The sequence below is a fragment of the Vulpes vulpes genome, chromosome 2 (assembly GCF_048418805.1).
Source record: "Vulpes vulpes isolate BD-2025 chromosome 2, VulVul3, whole genome shotgun sequence".
NCBI lineage: Eukaryota > Metazoa > Chordata > Mammalia > Carnivora > Canidae > Vulpes > Vulpes vulpes.
The window spans coordinates 103,179,274-103,196,413 of record NC_132781.1 but is presented as its reverse complement, the minus strand read 5'-3'; the positions used below and the strand labels follow the sequence as shown (position 1 = coordinate 103,196,413).

At 36.6% G+C, this 17,140-nt stretch overlaps 1 protein-coding gene across 7 annotated transcripts in view; it reads left to right on the top strand.

Annotated features, from left to right (window-relative positions):
* The window catches only part of LOC140595960 (uncharacterized), a 182,201-nt gene that overhangs the window by 116,115 nt on the left and 48,946 nt on the right, over window positions 1-17,140 (top strand). For all 7 annotated transcript variants that reach the window (XM_072742443.1, XM_072742450.1, XM_072742431.1 and 4 more), the window contains 7 exons: window positions 1,901-2,082; window positions 7,284-7,454; window positions 8,138-8,308; window positions 10,098-10,296; window positions 10,677-10,815; window positions 14,243-14,456; window positions 16,314-16,410. In XM_072742443.1, coding sequence (XP_072598544.1) covers window positions 1,901-2,082; window positions 7,284-7,454; window positions 8,138-8,308; window positions 10,098-10,296; window positions 10,677-10,815; window positions 14,243-14,456; window positions 16,314-16,410 — 1,173 coding nt within the window. The remainder of the gene's footprint in view (window positions 1-1,900; window positions 2,083-7,283; window positions 7,455-8,137; window positions 8,309-10,097; window positions 10,297-10,676; window positions 10,816-14,242; window positions 14,457-16,313; window positions 16,411-17,140) is intronic.

Below are 17,140 nucleotides of genomic sequence, written 5' to 3'. Positions count from 1 at the left end.
CTGCATGGAGCCTGCTTCCCCCTCTGCCTGTGTCTCTGATTCTCTGTGTGTGTGTCCCTGATGAATAAATAAATAACGTCTTTAAAATAAATGAATACATAAAATGGAAAAGAAGCAATAACTAAGGGAAGGGATATAAACAAATATTTCATCTAAACCAATCTATTTATTGCTTCTGTTTATTGCTTCAGTATGTGTAGTCTTCTCTGCTTTCCTCAAACTCTTGGAACTTCAAATTCCAACACGACCACTTTTTGAGATATTTTTAAGAACAAATATTTGCATTATCACCAGTTTTTTTCTCCCATGTTTTAAAAACAGACTCCTTTTTTCTTTTAGGATTTATTTATTTATTTATTTATTTATTTATTTATTTATTTACTTATTTATTTACTTATTTATTTGAGTGTGTGAGCAGGGTGAAGGGTAGAGGGAGAGAGAAAGGGAGAGAAGCAAACTCCCCAGTGAGCGTGGAGCCTGAAGCGGGGCTCAATCCCATGATCATGACCTGAACTTCAATCAAGAGCTGGAGGCCCAACTAACTGTGCCATTCAGGCATCTCCTCCACGTTAGAAAAAAAAAATTTTTTTTTTTTAGTTTTTATTTCACACTGAGAGAGAGAACACAAACAGCGGAGCAGCTGTAGGAGGGAAAGGGAGAAGCACGCTCCCGGCAGAGCAGGAAGCCTGATGCACGGGTCTTGATCCCAGATCCCGGGGATCATGACCTGAGCCAAAGGCAGATGTTTAACTGACCGAGCCACCCAGGTGCCCACATGTGTGTGTGCGTGTGTGTGTGTGTGTGTGTGTGTGTGTGTATACACATATATGTGTTTGTTTAATCACCATTCTCAGATGTTTTTGTTGAGTCAAATCTTTACATCTTGTTTAATAAAGTATGATATATTTTGGCACGTACGACTTTTATCATGTAGGTAGCATAGATTTTCAGCAAACCTTCAGTATTTGACTCTAAGGGAGAAAACTGATGTTTGAGGTGAAAAATAAACAAAATCTAGAGATGTCCTCCTTTAAAATAAAAATTAGCTAAGCGCCTCATCCCCAATTAAGGTATTAAATTACTGTGCCAAAGTCACACTTTTAGCATAGCTGATTAATAAACTTGTTGGGTCATTTATTTGATTTAGCATTAAGGAATTGTATCATCTCTTTGATGCTAGGTAATGCCACTTTAGGAACTTTGGACAAATCATGTAACCTTTTTTGGTTTTATTCCCATTATCAATAGAAAATGGGATTAAAGTTGATAATTACTTTTATACCCTCTAGCTATAAAATGTTGTGGTTATGGAATGTGAAATTTGGGGAGCATTACTCATTTCCCAAAATTCTACACTAATCTCAGTTTTGCTCTGCTCCTTTTATGTTGTGGTGAACTTTGGTTCACATATTTTAATGAACACTGTGACTTTTTTGATAGCCCTGGGATCCAAATGAAAAAAGAATTATAAAAGGCAGTTGGGGAAAGAATAGTTCAGTGCAGAAATGGAAAGCTTCCTCTTTGTTCCTGGAGCATCACAATGTCACATCCTTTAAATCTGTCAGTGTAAGCAAAATCCAGATGGTAAAGACGAGAGGACAGATTTTTGTGTCTTTTTATTCCTTTGTATCTGCTGGTCAGATGGGGTGAAGTTGGGAATGTTAGGTGGATATGAACACAAAATTAAGAAAGTGCTTTTTGGAATTCTGGAAAATTATGTTGTTCTATTCCAACAGAAATGAAGCAGAATTTCCAAAAATTGCAATTACATGTAATGATAAAGTTAAGCGCAAGATAGTTTTATTGATTAAAATTATAAACTAAGAGTCAAATGATACAATTAATGAAAAAAGTTCTTTTTAGTGAATAAAGTTGTAACAGTATCAAATTTCCATTCAAGACTGGAAAAGAAAGGAAGCAGCACGAGAGTAGTAAAATGGAAGGAGCAGAAAACATATATGCTGCTGCTGCTGCTGCTGCTGTTCCTGTTCCTGTTCCTGCTGCTGGACTAATTCAACAAAGAAAGAGTGGAAAAACTGATTACCACCTGTTTCCTACTACGCAGAATGAAGATTCTGATAGGTAAGCCTATAGCAATATTTAAACAATAGATAATTATTATTTTTCTATAAACCAAATTGTTTGGAGCTAATGTTCATGATTAACACATTTTATATTTTTAGTAGAGATATTCCACCCAGGGTGCTAAACAGAAAAAGGCAAAGACTGGTAAGGTATCAATTTTTTTTTTGCAGGCATAGTGATAAATATTTAATTAAAAAAAATAACCTAGGTTAGCAAATGTGAGGCAAAAGTCATTCTCATACACTTGTTAGGTGAAAATTGTCAAATCCGTTGCACCTGAGTGGCTCAGTGGTTGAACGTCTGCCTTTGGCTCAGGTTGTGATCTCAGGATCGTGGGATCAAGTCCTGCATCAGGCTTCCCATGAGGAGCCTGCTTCTCCGTCTGCCCATGTCTCTGCCTCACTCTGTGTCTCTCCTGAATGAATAAATAAAAATCTTTAAAAGAGAGAGAGAAAGAAAATTGACAAATCCTTTCTGAAGAGTGATGTAGCAGTGCATTTGAAATTTCACATATGCTGTCCCTATATTCCAACGGCTTCATTGCCAGGAGTAGATCCAATAGGAAAACATGACTTGTGTGAACACTTAGACACACATATTATAAGAACATTTATTATATATTATTATATATATACAATATGACAAATATATTAAGAATACTTACATAAGCATGTTACATATATATGTTCAGATTATCTATCAAAAACTTGGAGGGAGTCTAACTCTCCATCCCTAAGGAAGTAAGTTTTCACACCTATAAAATGATGCAGCGTGTAACTATCTGAGAAAATGAATTTAGGTCTGCAGAGTTTTGATTGTTTAACAAAGTATATATATATATATATATATATATATATATATTTAAATTTTATTTTTATTTATTCATGAGAGACACACAGAGAGATAGAGAGAGAGAGAGGCAGAGACACAGGCAGAGGGAGAGGGAGAAGCAGGCTCCATGCAGGGAGCCTGATGTGGGACTCGATCCCGGGACTCCAGGATCACACCCTGGGCTGGAGGCAGGTGCTAAACCGCTGAGCCACCCAGGGATCCCCCAAAGTATATTTAAAGTGTTTGGTTTGATGTCTTACAGAAACTTTAGAATACTTTTAATATCTGCTGAGTTGCAAAAGGAAGTTACCTGCTACACTGGCACTCTACCTGACAGTGCTCAAATGTTGGACTCTCAAATTGATCTGAATATTATTACGAAGAGATTTCACATGGCAACTTGTCCCATATTCTGTATAAACATTTGATCCCTATGCTATAAACCAAGAGGTTGTTAATGCAGTGAATCTTCTTTTTCATGCACTTTGCATACAGGCTAATATTTTTCCTTCAAAAATGTTTTTAAGATTATTTATTTGAGAGAGAGAGAGAGAGTGTGTGTGAATGCAGGGAGCGGCAGAGGCAGAGGGAGAAGCGGGGAGCCTGAAGTGGGGCTGATCCCAGGACTCCAGGGTTATGACCTGAGCCAAAAGCAGACGCTTTACCGACTGAGCCAACCAAGTGCCCCTTATTCTTCCTTTTTAAAGAGCATATATTTCAACATGCACCACATCAAATTTTTCAATAGTGACTTCATATTATATAATCTTCAAAAATTCACTTTCCATTAATTCTAAACACAGTGGATCTATTCAAACATAAGTCAGATTATGTCCTCCTCTGCTCAAAACCTAATGGCCTCCCATTCACTCAAGTTCTTTCTAATACCTACAAGGCCTTATGTGACTTGTTCATCTCGGGTCCCTCCCTATCCTTTCCTCCTTCTGTCTCTCTGATTTGAACTATTTTCTATCCCTTTCCTTCTGTTCAGCCACACTTGAATTTCTCACTATTCTTACCCCCCACCCTCATTATAAACACTTCAGGCATACCTCTGTACTTGCTATAAACTCTCTGTGCAGTGCTTTTCTCTCAGGTATCCTCATGGCTTACTCCTCGCTCCCTCTTTTTCTTCCTGGTTTTTGCTTCAAGGTCATTTTCTCAGCAAGGCCCTTCTTGGTTTATCCTGACTAGTATTTCGACCACTCCTTTTGCTACAACATGTCGAAATTTGATTTCTCTGCTTTAGTTTTTCTCCTCTCATACTGTGTAGTTTGCCTAGGTAGTTTATTGTTACTATGTTTACTTTCCTCGTGAGTAGGGTTTTTTTCTGTTCATGGCCGTGTCCTCAGTGCTTAGAGAACATTCTAGCATATATAGTGCTATGCAATAAATGTTTGTTGAGTGAATGGAGTTTAACTAAACCGTGTGTATTGTTTTTAACATAATACCAATTCTCAAACAGAAAAAATGGTTGGCATGGGTCCATTCTGACGATTTAACCTGTCCGTTATCTGCATTTTGTGGATTATTTGGGCCTTATATTGTGGTTACTTGCTACTTATTCTTTTACTGGTATTTATGTTAGTTTTAATTATAGTAGAATGGAACAAAGGAAGAGCAAACTTCATTTATGTTTCATTAAGGAAAATGAAATGTGGTGGTAAATTATTATAGGACTTTAAACATTTTTGCCAGGGGATATGAGCCCTCAATATCTGAAATATAAAGGTGAAATTGAAATTTACTGCTGACTAATAAGAGGGAGCTATGCTGGCCACTTACAGTCTTTTCTGACAGAGTAGTCTTCACTTTTTATATACAGTTTCAGGAAAAGTGGAGTTTAAGACTTGGGAGACTTTCAGAGAATTAAGTGATTTGTCATCATCTGAAGCACCATGGTAATTTGGGTAAGACTGTTGTTGATTGGTTGGCACTCAAGGCATGCGTATTGGAGTGATTTTGTCCCACACTGGCTATACCTCAGGAGGGAGAAGCTGACATTGGTTGGCTGGTGAGTGAGGACAGATGGCATTGATCATTACAAACATTTAAAACTGGTTCTGATGGGTTCTCGTTACCATGGCTGCATGTTAGCATTCCCCCACCAACATAACTTTGAGGTGTCTTTAACCAGTTGTTTTCTATTTAAAAGTTACTTCTATCAACTGTTTTCAAAATGAAAGCTATTTCATATCCATAATTACAGATTTACTTCTGAAATTTGGGTCAAGAAGAATTGTTTAATACTTGCTTTCAGGAAGATCCATCTTTTTTGGATGTTATTTAACTAGAAGAGTTAGCTGTATGGCAGTTTTATTTATTTATTTATTTTTTATTTTTTAATTAATTTTTATTGGTGTTCAATTTACCAACATACAAAAAACACCCACTGCTCATCCCGTCAAGTGTCCGCCTCAGTGCCTGTCACCCATTCCCCTCCAACACCCCCCCTCCTCCCCTTCCACCACCCCTAGTTCATTTCACAGAGTTAGGAGTCTTTATGTTCTGTCTCCCTTCCTGATATTTCCCAACATTTCTTTTCCCTTCCTTTATATTCCCTTTCACTATTATTTATATTCCCCAAATGAAGAAACAAACAATCCAATCATGAAATGGGCAAAAGACATGAAGAGAAATCTCACAGAGGAAGACATGGACATGGCCAACATGCACATGAGAAAATGCTCTGCATCACTTGCCATCAGGGAAATACAAATCAAAACCACAATGAGATACCACCTCACACCAGTGAGAATGGGGAAAATTAACAAGGCAGGAAACCACAAATGTTGGAGAGGATGCGGAGAAAAGGGAACCCTCTTACACTGTTGGTGGGAATGTGAACTGGTGCAGCCACTCTGGAAAACTGTGTATGGCAGTTTTAAAACAGTAATTGCTGGTTTTGTTTTTGTTTTCAGTGCCCTAAAGTTACTCAATTGATAATCTCCTATGGGAAAATTCAGTCTTTTTGTAAATTTACATAGCTATATGCTCATAATATTTTCTTGCATGCATTTAGTCCATGAAAAAAAAATATAATTTTCTGTTGGTAAATCTAGCTTTTTGTATTAGGATTAGATACTAAGCTAAAAGTATGCACAAGTTACCAAAACTAATTCTTTTTCTTTGTCCCTTTAAAATTATTTTTAAAAATATATTCATTTGAGAGAGAGAGAGAGAGAGAGAGAGAGAGAGAGAGAGAAAGAAAGAAAGAAAGAAAGAAAGAAAGAAAGAAAAGGAAGGAAGGAAGGAAGGAAGAGCAAGTGGGGAGAGAGAGAAAGAGACGGAGAGAGGATCTCAAGCAGACCTGGGGGTGATTCCACGACCTTCAGATCATGACCTGAGCCAAAACCAAATCAGACACTTAAACTAAGCCCTTGCAGCTGTTCATTAAACTTCTTTTTTGTTGTTGTTTATGTAGTGTATTCCTCATTTTATTGAATTAACTGTTTTTTAAAGATTTTATTCATTTATTTTAGCGAGAGAAAGAGTATGTGAGCTAGGGGGGAGTAGCAGAGGGAGAGGGACACTGTGCTGAGTGTAAGCCTGATGCAGGGCTCAATCTCCTGACCCTGAGATCATAGCCTGAGATGAAATCAAGCGTCAGACATTTAATTGCCTGACCCACCCATGCACTCCTGAGTTGGCTTTTTGTGTTTTCTGGTAGCTCCTTGAATTTCCTTAAGACTGAGATTTTGAAATCTTTCTTGGATAAATTACAGATCTTCACATGTCTGAGATTGATTACAGGAAGATTATTGTAATCCTTTGTTGGTGTCATATTTCCTTGATTTTGTCATATCCTTTTGCATTGCTGTCTTTGCCTTTGAAGTAGCAGTCACCTCCTCCAGTCTTTAATGACTACCGCTCCCATGTGTCCAAACCTGATTGTTTTGCTCTGGTGGTGTCCTAGAACTTCTCTGCAGGAAAGCTGGTTTTCCACGTAGACTCTCTACCCCCATGGGTGATTATCTAAGTGTTTTCCAGGGGCTCCCAGATGGTGGCTGTGAGGGTGAGGGTGGTGCCAATTTATGGGCTTTTGCTGGATCCATAGCTGGGAGTGTAGTGCGTATGCCTGTTACCCGATGCATGGGCAGATGAGACTTATCCGCCGTGCCTTGGTGAATGGCACTTGATTCCACAGGTCCTACACAGGCAGTTTTGTCCCCACAAATGACATTGTATCATAATTGTATATGTGTATTTCCTTGCATATGGTTGCACTTCATAACTTTCTATGAATTAATAAATGAATTCAGATGGGTAACAGATGTTTACCAAAAAAATTTTTTATTCCTTACCAGTAAAATTATTACAAAATATTGGCTTTCTAATGGATATTTTAACTGGATTTTTGTTTTAAGTAATGATCCTGGTTTGTCTATCATGGAAATAAAGAAAGATACAAATGTAAAGTGGGCATCAAAAGCATCTGTGATTAAACCAGGCTTTGAGGAGGCCGATTCCCTAACTGGTAGTCTACTACGAGTGAGTAATGACAACAGTCTACGTGAAATGGATCAGGATGAAAGAAGGTAAAATCCCATAAATTCTTTATTTCCCTCTGAAGGAATGTTAACTATGATTATTATGTAAGTAAAACACTGTAATATACAGCCTGTCATTACAGTCTGAGGGAAGAAATACTCAAGTATATCAAAAACACCACTTGAAAGGTTAGGATGAGGAGGAGTGACTTTTTTTTTAAGATTTCATTTATTTATTTGTGAGAGACACAGAGAGCGAGGCAGAGACATGGGCAGAGGGAGAAGCAGGTTCCCTCTGGGGAGCCTAAAGCAGAACTCGATCCCAGGACCCCCAGATCAGGATATGAGTTTTGTGGTAAGAGATTGTTTATTTAGAATCGGTTCCACCATGCAGTATTCTCATATAATTGAATATCAGGGATCCCTGGGTGGCGCAGCGGTTTAGCGCCTGCCTTTGGCCCAGGGTGTGATCCTGGAGACCCGGGATCGAATCCCACGTCGGGCTCCCGGTGCATGGAGCCTGCTTCTCCCTCTGCCTGTGTCTCTGCCTCTCTTTCTCTCTGTGTGACTATCATAAAGGAATAAAAATTAAAAAATAAATAAATAAATAAAAATAAATGAATTCAGATGGGTAACAGATGTTTACCAAAAAAATTTTTAATCCTTACCAGTAAAATTATTACAAAATATTGGCTTTCTAATGGATATTTTAACTGGATTTTTGTTTTAAGTAATGATCCTGGTTTGTCTGTCATGGAAATAAAGAAAGATACAAATGTAAAGTGGGCATCAAAAGCATCTGTGATTACACCAGGCTTTGAGGAGGCCGATTCCCTAACTGGTAGTCTACTACGAGTGAGTAATGACAACAGTCTACGTGAAATGGATCAGGATGAAAGAAGGTAAAAATCCCATAAATTCTTTATTTCCCTCTGAAGGAATGTTAACTATGATTATTATGTAAGTAAAACACTGTAATATACAGCCTGTCGTTACAGGCTGAGGGAAGAAATACTCAAGTATATCAAAAACACCACTTGAAAGGTTAGGATGAGGAGGAGTGACTTTTTTTTTAAGATTTCATTTATTTATTTGTGAGAGACACAGAGAGCGAGGCAGAGACATGGGCAGAGGGAGAAGCAGGTTCCCTCTGGGGAGCCCAAAGCAGAACTCGATCCCAGGACCCCCAGATCAGGATATGAGTTTTGTGGTAAGAGATTGTTTATTTAGAATCGGTTCCACCATGCAGTATTCTCATATAATTGAATATTCAGATACTATCCTTCATCGATTGAAAATATATATATATATATATATATATATATATATATATATATATATATATATAATAGTAAATTTAGAGACACATAGGCGATTCTGAATAGAACTAATCATTTCTTGATAGGTTTTAAGGTATTCAGTACCTTTGACAGTATCATGATTAGCTATGATTTTGTGAGGGGCTTTGGAGTATCTGATTATATTAAGTTAATATTTGTTTAGGTTCTAGGGGAAAGGGGAATGGTTTTGTTTATTTACAATATGTTTATTTACAATCAAAAACTATTCATCTATCATAGATTTTTACTTTTGGATTATAAAGTTCTAAATTACAAGAGCCACGGTTACTGTACCAGCAGCGTCATTGACACATATTGTGTGCTTCATGAGTCATTGTTGAATCCATGAATAAACATTTGAATGAGTAAAAGAATGCCCATTAATGAACTTCTTTAGAAGAATTAAATATTTAGTTTATTGAAAGTAGATTTTCAATACAGCTTAGGTTTGAAGTGTTTTAATTAAAAAATGTGTGTGGGATCCCGGGGTCGCACAGCAGTTGAGTGTCTTGCCTTGGGCTCAGGGCGTGATCCTGGGGTCCCACACCAGGCTTCTTGTGGGGGAGCCTGTTTCTCCCTCTGCCTATGTCTTTGCCTATGTCTCTGCCTGTCTCTCTCTGCGTGTCTCTCTAGTGAATGGATAAATAAATAAAATCTTTTAAAAAAATAAAAATTAAAAATGTATGTAAGATTCAGAAATTATTTGTAGAATAGTTATAGCTAGAAATGGAATAATACTATAGATTCAATTGCTATCACATTACTTAGAAATACTTAACTTACTTTTACCACATATTTTAAAACACATGTTTGGACGGGACATTTCCTGGACTTGAGTTCTGGGTGGTCTGCTCCTACCAGCTGTATGGGCTTGGGGAAGTTCCTTAGAATATCTGTGCCTCATTTGCTTCCTGTGAAAAGATACCCAGTATAATTGCCTACTTCATACGGTTTGTGTAAGGCCTAAAAATCCTTTAAGATATGTAAACTGTCCCAAATAATGCATAGTAGTTGCACAGTAAAACTTCAAAACACTAATATCACGATTATTTCAAAAGGGCTTGTGTCATTAAAAAAACTTAGTTTGCACTTTCCAAATTGATTTAGTGAAAACTTGTTTTTATTGAAAATGACAACAAAAAATGTGGTATATTTACCCCTATCAAATAATGTAAGTAACATTAGGATTTCCTTTACTTTTGCAATTTTGATCTAAATTTAATACTTTGTTAATATTGCTATTAATATTGCTTAGATATGCTTTAAATATTCTTTGTATTTTAAGTATTTAATATTTTCCTGAAAAGAATCCTTCCTCTTTTTAAATTTTTTTTAAATTTATTTATGATAGTCTCACACAGAGAGAGAGAGAGAAGCAGAGACACAGGCAGAGGGAGAAGCAGGCTCCATGCACCGGGAGCCTGACGTGGGATTCGATCCCGGGTCTCCAGGATCGCGCCCTGGGCCAAAGGCAGGCGCCAAGCCGCTGCGCCACCCAGGGATCCCCTCTTTTGAGACCTGCAAAGAAAACATCTAAGGAAAAGAACAAGGTAGACAAACAAACAAAATATATAATTCTATTTCATTTATGATACATTTTTATTATATTATTCTATTTCATTCATGGTATATTTTTATTATATTATTTTGATATTTCATATTTATCAGAAATATTCCATGGTAAAAAAATTACTTTATGAAACGCATAGTGAAAAAATGAAAATTTTCCTTTGTTGTATAGACATCTGCTGTGAAAAAATTATTCAGAAACACCAATTATTGATAAAGGTCTTTTTGATAAAAATCAGTTCTTTTAAAAAGTACCTATGTTTTTGCTTTTATAAAAAGATGGATATGTATCATCTTTCTACACTTAGTATATTTTATAAATATTTGGATGACATTTTGAAATAGTATTATTTATTTGTAGGTCAAAAAGCAAGTGAAGTCTGTGGAGCATCTTGATGACTTAACTCAGTCATCTGAAGCAGCTTCAGAGGATTGCAAGTTGCAATACTCTGATTATAAGAGTTCCCTGTTGCTCATTGAACTTGGCATGGATTGTAAAGGTAGGGCCGTCGTATAAATTTAAAGCCTTTTTCTGTATATATGATTGTAGTAATATGTGCGCATCTCGTCTAGCGCTGCGCCACACAACACTGAGGTGTTATAGAGCTACTCATCTCAGAAATATGTTTTATATTAAAATAGAGAACTATTGAAGACTCTCATCCAAAGAACTATAATTTCCATTGTGGTTGTCCACGTGGGAATGGCACACTTGATGTGTTTGTGAACTCTGCTTCTCTTCTGTGCCTTACCATTATTTTTCTCCTAGATTACTGAGCTAACCTCAGGACTGTTTTCCCTGCCATTCCACCTCTCGGGATCTTGGTCTACACTGCAACCATACTTACTATACATTTTTAAAAGTTTACATTTCATCACGTTACCCCCTTGCTTAAAGCTTAGCTGTTACTTCTTAATGCCATGAGGTGAAAGACCATCGTCCACTAGCTTCATCTTGTATGGTTTCATATCCATCTTTCCATCCGTGTCTCAGCCACTGTCTTAGATGGTTTTTCATATAATAGAGGCTTTCTTTCTCCAACAGCTTTAGTTAGGTAAACTGCATGTGTATGAAGCATATAATTTGATAGTTTTGTCATATATATATATACACATATGAAACCATAACTGTAATTTAGACAGTTAACATATCCATCACTCTTAAGTCTCCTGTCTCTTCATATTGCCTTATTATGAAACTGCCAAATTGTTTTCTAAAGTAATTGTACTATTTTCTAAACCCACCAGCAGTATGTGAGGGTTTCTAACTCCTCCATATATATTTATGAGTACTTAGTATTATCAGTTTTTTAATCGTAGCCGTGGATGGGTATGGTGTATATATATATACGCACACACACACATAAATACTTATATATGTGTATAAATATATACATTTATGGTTGTAATATACATTTCCCTAATGACTGATAATGTTGAGCTTATTTAACATCTGTGTATCTTCATTGAGCTGTCAAAATTTTTGTCATTTAAAAAGTTAGGTTTATTTCTTATTTGTTGAGTGTTGATAAATCTTTGTTTTTGTTTTTGATATCGTATTATTTTTTAAATTGGAGTTCAATTTGCCAGCAGATAGCATAACACCCAGTGCTCATCCCATCAAGTGCCCCCCCTCAGTGCCCATCACCCAGTCACCCAAACCCCTCGCCCACCTCCCTTTCCACCATGCCGTGTTTGTTTCCAAGAGTTAGGAGTCTCTCATGTTCTGTCACCCTCCCTGATATTTTCACTCATTTTCTCTCCTTTCCACTTTATTCCCTTTCACTATTTTTTATATTCCCCAAATGAATAAGACCATATAATGTTTGTCCTTCTCCGACTGACTTACTTCACGCAGCATAATACCCTGCAGTTCCATCCGTGTCGAAGTAAATGGTTGGTATTTGTTGTTTCTAATGGCTGAGTAATATTGCATCGTATACATAGGCCACATCTTCTTTATCCTTTCATCTTTCGAAGGACACCGAGGCTCTTTCCACAGTTTGGCTACTATACATTGCTGCTAGAAACATTGGGGTGCAGGTGTCCCGGTGTTTCACTGCATCTGTATCTTTCAGTAAATCCCCAGCAGTGCAACTGCTGGGTCGTAGGGTAGATCTATTTTTAAGTCTTTGAGGAATCTTCACACAGTTCTCCAGAGTGGCTGTGCCAGTTCACATTCCCACCATCAGTGCAAGAAGGTTTCCCTTTTCTCCGTATCCGCTCCAACATTTGTTGTTTCCTGTTTTGTTCATTTTCCCCATTCCCACTGGTGTGAGGTGGTATCTCATTGTGGTTGTTGTTTTTTTCCCTGATGGCCAGTGATTCGGAGCATTTCCTCATGTGCTTGTTGGCCATATCTATGTCTTCCTCTGTGAAAATTCTGTTCATGTCTTTCGCCCATTTCATGATTGGATTGTTTGTTTCATCATTAACAAATGACCTTATACATCACGAGAATATATATTGCTTTGAAATCTATTTTGCCTGGCATTAATATTGCTACTCAAGTTCAGCCTTCTTTTGTCAAGTGTGAGTGTGGTATATCCTTATTTTTGTCCTTTTCACAAATTTGTGTCTTTACATTTATTTTTTTATTTTATTTATTTTGTGTGTGTGTGTCTTTACATTTAAAGTGAATTTTTTATAGGCAGCCTATGGTTGTCACTTACATTTTTATCCATTCTGACAGTCTGCCTTTTAATTGAGGCTTTTAGACCATTTTCTTTCTTTCTTTTATTTTTTGACCATTTTCATTTACTCTGATTATTGATACAGTTGATATAAATCTCTCATCCTGTTTGCTTTCCATTTGACCTGCTTTGTTCGCATTTTCTTTGCTTTCTGCTTTCCTTTAGATTAATCAACTAATTTTTACAAGTTCCATTTATACATATATATAAACATACAGATATATGTGTATGTATGTGCTTTGTTTATTACTATAACTCTTAAGATTTGCTATTTTAGTGATTGCTTTAGCGTTTAAAGCATATGACTCAAGCATCACAGTCCACCTTCTTGTAGTGATATACCACATCATATGTAGTTTAAGAAAATTACAATAGGGAACACGTGAGTAGCTTAGTGGTTGAGCATCTACCTTTGGCTCAGGGTGTGATCCCAGGGTCCTTGTATCAAGTCCCGCATCAGGCTATCTCAGGGAACCTGCTTCTCCCTCTGCCTGTGTCTCTGCCTCTCTCTCTCTCCATGTCTCTCATGAATAAATAAATAAAATCTTTTTTTTTCAAATTACAAGAGTTTACTTCCATTTCTTCTCTCCTAGCCAGATCCTTTGTGGGTCTGTGGGATTATAGTTTTCATTCAGTTTAGAAAGGTTTCAGTCATGTTTTCTCTTCTTTTTAAAAGATTTTAAAGTTCTATTGATAATAAGATTTTATTCATTTATTTGAGAGAGAGAGAGCATGAGCAGGGAGAGAGGCAGAGGGAGAGGGAGAAGCAGACTCCCTACTAAGCAGGGAGCCCACCATGTGGCTTGATCCCAGGACACCAAGATCATGACCTGAGCCGAAGGCAGACACCCACTGATTGAGCCACCCAGTCGCCTGGTATAATATCTTTACGTTGAAGTCACTCAATATTTATTTCATGTATGAATGAGTTAATGTGAGCATGCTCGGTCCCTTATATGCAAAAAGTACTCATATTGTTTTATTTTACTTTTTTAAAGAACAAATTTTTGAGAGAGCATGAGCAGGAGATGGGGAGAGGAACAGAGAGGGAGGGAACGAGGGGGTAAAGAATCTTAAGCAGACTCTGTGCTGAATGCAGCAACCAATGCCAGGTTCAGTCCCACAACTGTGAGATCATGACCTCAGCCAAAACCAATAGTTGGATGCTTTACCAACTGACCCGGTCTGATGCCTCCTGCATTTTATTTCTGTCTTTGTGTTTCCTCTGGTGTAGATTCTGTTAGCGTATTGACATTCCGGGATGCAATTCTTAAATACGAAAGATCAATAGAATTAAAAAAAAAAGAGTGTGAACGACTTAAAAGAAAAATTTTAAAAGTGGAACGTAAGGTCAATGAACTAGAAAAGTTGCTACCAGAAACAAAAGAAATGAAATCTCAGTTAGAGCATCAAAAAGTGGAATGGGAACGAGAACTCTACCGTTTAAGGTATGACATCTTGGTTTTAAGGAAATATTTCAACTATTTACTTTTTTTTTTTTTAATAGAATCCACACTCAGCGTGGGGCTTGAACTCACAGCTATGAGATCAAGAGTCACATGCTCTGTCAACTGAGCCAGCCAGGAACCCCTTGAAATACTTACTTTTATGCTGCACATGTGTAGGAGAAGTTTTATAATTGCTAATTTGCCTTCTGGGATTTTATAGGGAAGGAAACGCCGTTAGAAATGTGAAGTATCAAAAGGCGAATAGGTAAAGAAACAGTGGTCTATGTATACAATGGAATATTCCTCAGCCATTAGAAACGACAAATACCCACCATTTGCGTCCACGTGGGTGGAACTGGAAGGTATTATGCTGAGTGAAATAAGTCCATCAGAGAAGGACAAACATTATATGGTCTCATTCATTTGGGGAATATAAAATTTAATGAAAGGGAATAAAGGGGAAAGGAGAGAAAATGAGAGGGAAATATCAGTGAGGGTGACAGAACATGAGAGACTCTGGGAAACGAACAAGGTGTAGTGGAAAGGGAGGTGAGTGGAGGCTGGGGTGACTGGCTGATGGGCACTGATCGGGGGCACTTGACGGGGTGAGCACTGGGTGATATGCTGTATGTTGGCAAATTGAACTCCAATTAAAAAAAAAAGATGTAAAGTGTGAGATTCTTTGAAACAATACAGCAAGGTTTTAACAGTGAATACTTCTAATAATTTAATGTATATTCTAAAGCATAATTTTAATGACCATGTAGAAGTCCATCATATGTAAGCCTCATTATTTAGCAAATTGAATTTTGGTTGTTTTCCATTTTCCTATATTTTAATTAATGCTATAAGGAATGTCTTTTATTTAATTCTGTTTCTACATTCTTGGTTAATTGGAATAAATTCTCTAATGTAGCATTGTGTTAACGTATAAAAATATTTAGTAGAGGTCTCTGATCCATATTTTTAAATTGTTCTCAGGAAATTTTATATTAAATGCCCCCCAACAGAGTGTGAAATGGCCAATTTTTCTCAAGACAGAAAAATTGGTTTATTCTTAACATATGCAGGGGTTAAAAAGTAAAATGGAAAATGATTAAGTTAAGTTTTTCCAACATTTCTCACATATGTAAAGAAAATTAATTCAAAAGTCTATGCTGCAAGCACATCTTACTCTTTATTCCTTACTTAATTAATATGGATCCTGTGGTGTTTTCAAAGGAGTTTTCAAATGATTTATAAAATACATAATGATCAACAAGGTTGACAATGTTACAGAATAAGAAACATAAAAAACATGGGCAATAGATATTAGACTCCCTAGTCTAGTGCTGGATCAGAGTCATCTGCAGGTGTGTGTTGTGTAAACGACATCTGCTGATGCTGTCTTACACTGAAGATCATTTTTAGAGGTACCTGTGATGTTTTGTGAAATAAAAATGTATTTCTAGTGAATTTATAAAGTTGTTGATAAACAACAAGTTCTCTTTTTAATTAGTAATGAAATGATTTGTCTTAATTGAAGTGTAATTATGACTCTGTGGGGAAAAATGGCAATTTTGAACTCTAACTTTATTGAATAATTTCAGAATTCCTTTGCTTACAACATCTCCCAGAGTTATTACTGACTAAAACTTACTAAGTTGCAAAATGCTTTCTCATTGCTTCTTTAAACTATATATCTTTTTGAAGAGATTGAAGTGATAAATTAAAAAACATGAGCCCTAGAAAGGGAAAAAAAATTGAGAACAGAAAAATTTCCTTTGGGTAGTGAACCAACATATGTGGAACTAGATCATAAAATAAAATTTTTATTGCTAACAAGACAAATTTTAAAATGAACACATGCATTTGCAGATTGACCTTAAAACAAGAAAAAGAAAAAAGAAGAAGTGCTGAAATGTTATATATAAATATTAAAGAGCAATTAAGAAGTAGAGAAGAGCTGAGTGAAGTAAGTCAATCGGAGAAGGACAAACATTATATGTTCTCATTCATTTGGGGAATATAAATAATAGTAAAAGGGAATGTAAGGGAAGGGAGAAGAAATGTGTGGGAAATATCAGAAAGGGAGACAGAACATAAAGACTCCTAACTCTGGGAAACAAACTAGGGGTGGTGGAAGGGGAGGAGGGCGGGGGGTGGGGGTGAATGGGTGACGGGCACTGACGGGGGCACTTGACGGGATGAGCACTGGGTGTTCTTCTGTATGTTGGTAAATTGAACACCAATAAAAAATAAATTTATTATAAAAAACAAGAAGTAAAGAAGAGCAATATAGTAAAGAAGTTGAAACGAAACAACAACTTCAACTTAATCTTAGAAGACGAAACTTGGAATTGAAGGGTGTAAAAAATAATTTGAATCAGGTAAATTTTTGGCAGTAATTGTATATTTCCATCAATATTATTTATAGTATCCCTTTGATATAATACATATTATTAGGCTTCAAATAGATTAAACATTTCATTTTAACCTAATAGCAACCATGATCTTTGTAGCTACAATTACAACCTTTTCGGATTCTAGGCCTCTCACATATGCCCTATGTATATATTTTGAATGAAGGGATGGAAGGTAAAATGAGATAAATGTTATATTGATATATGGAATTGTGTTTATTTTTACACAGAGCATGGGCTGGGGGGAAAGGAGTAGAGGGAGAGGGAGGGAAATGAATCTCC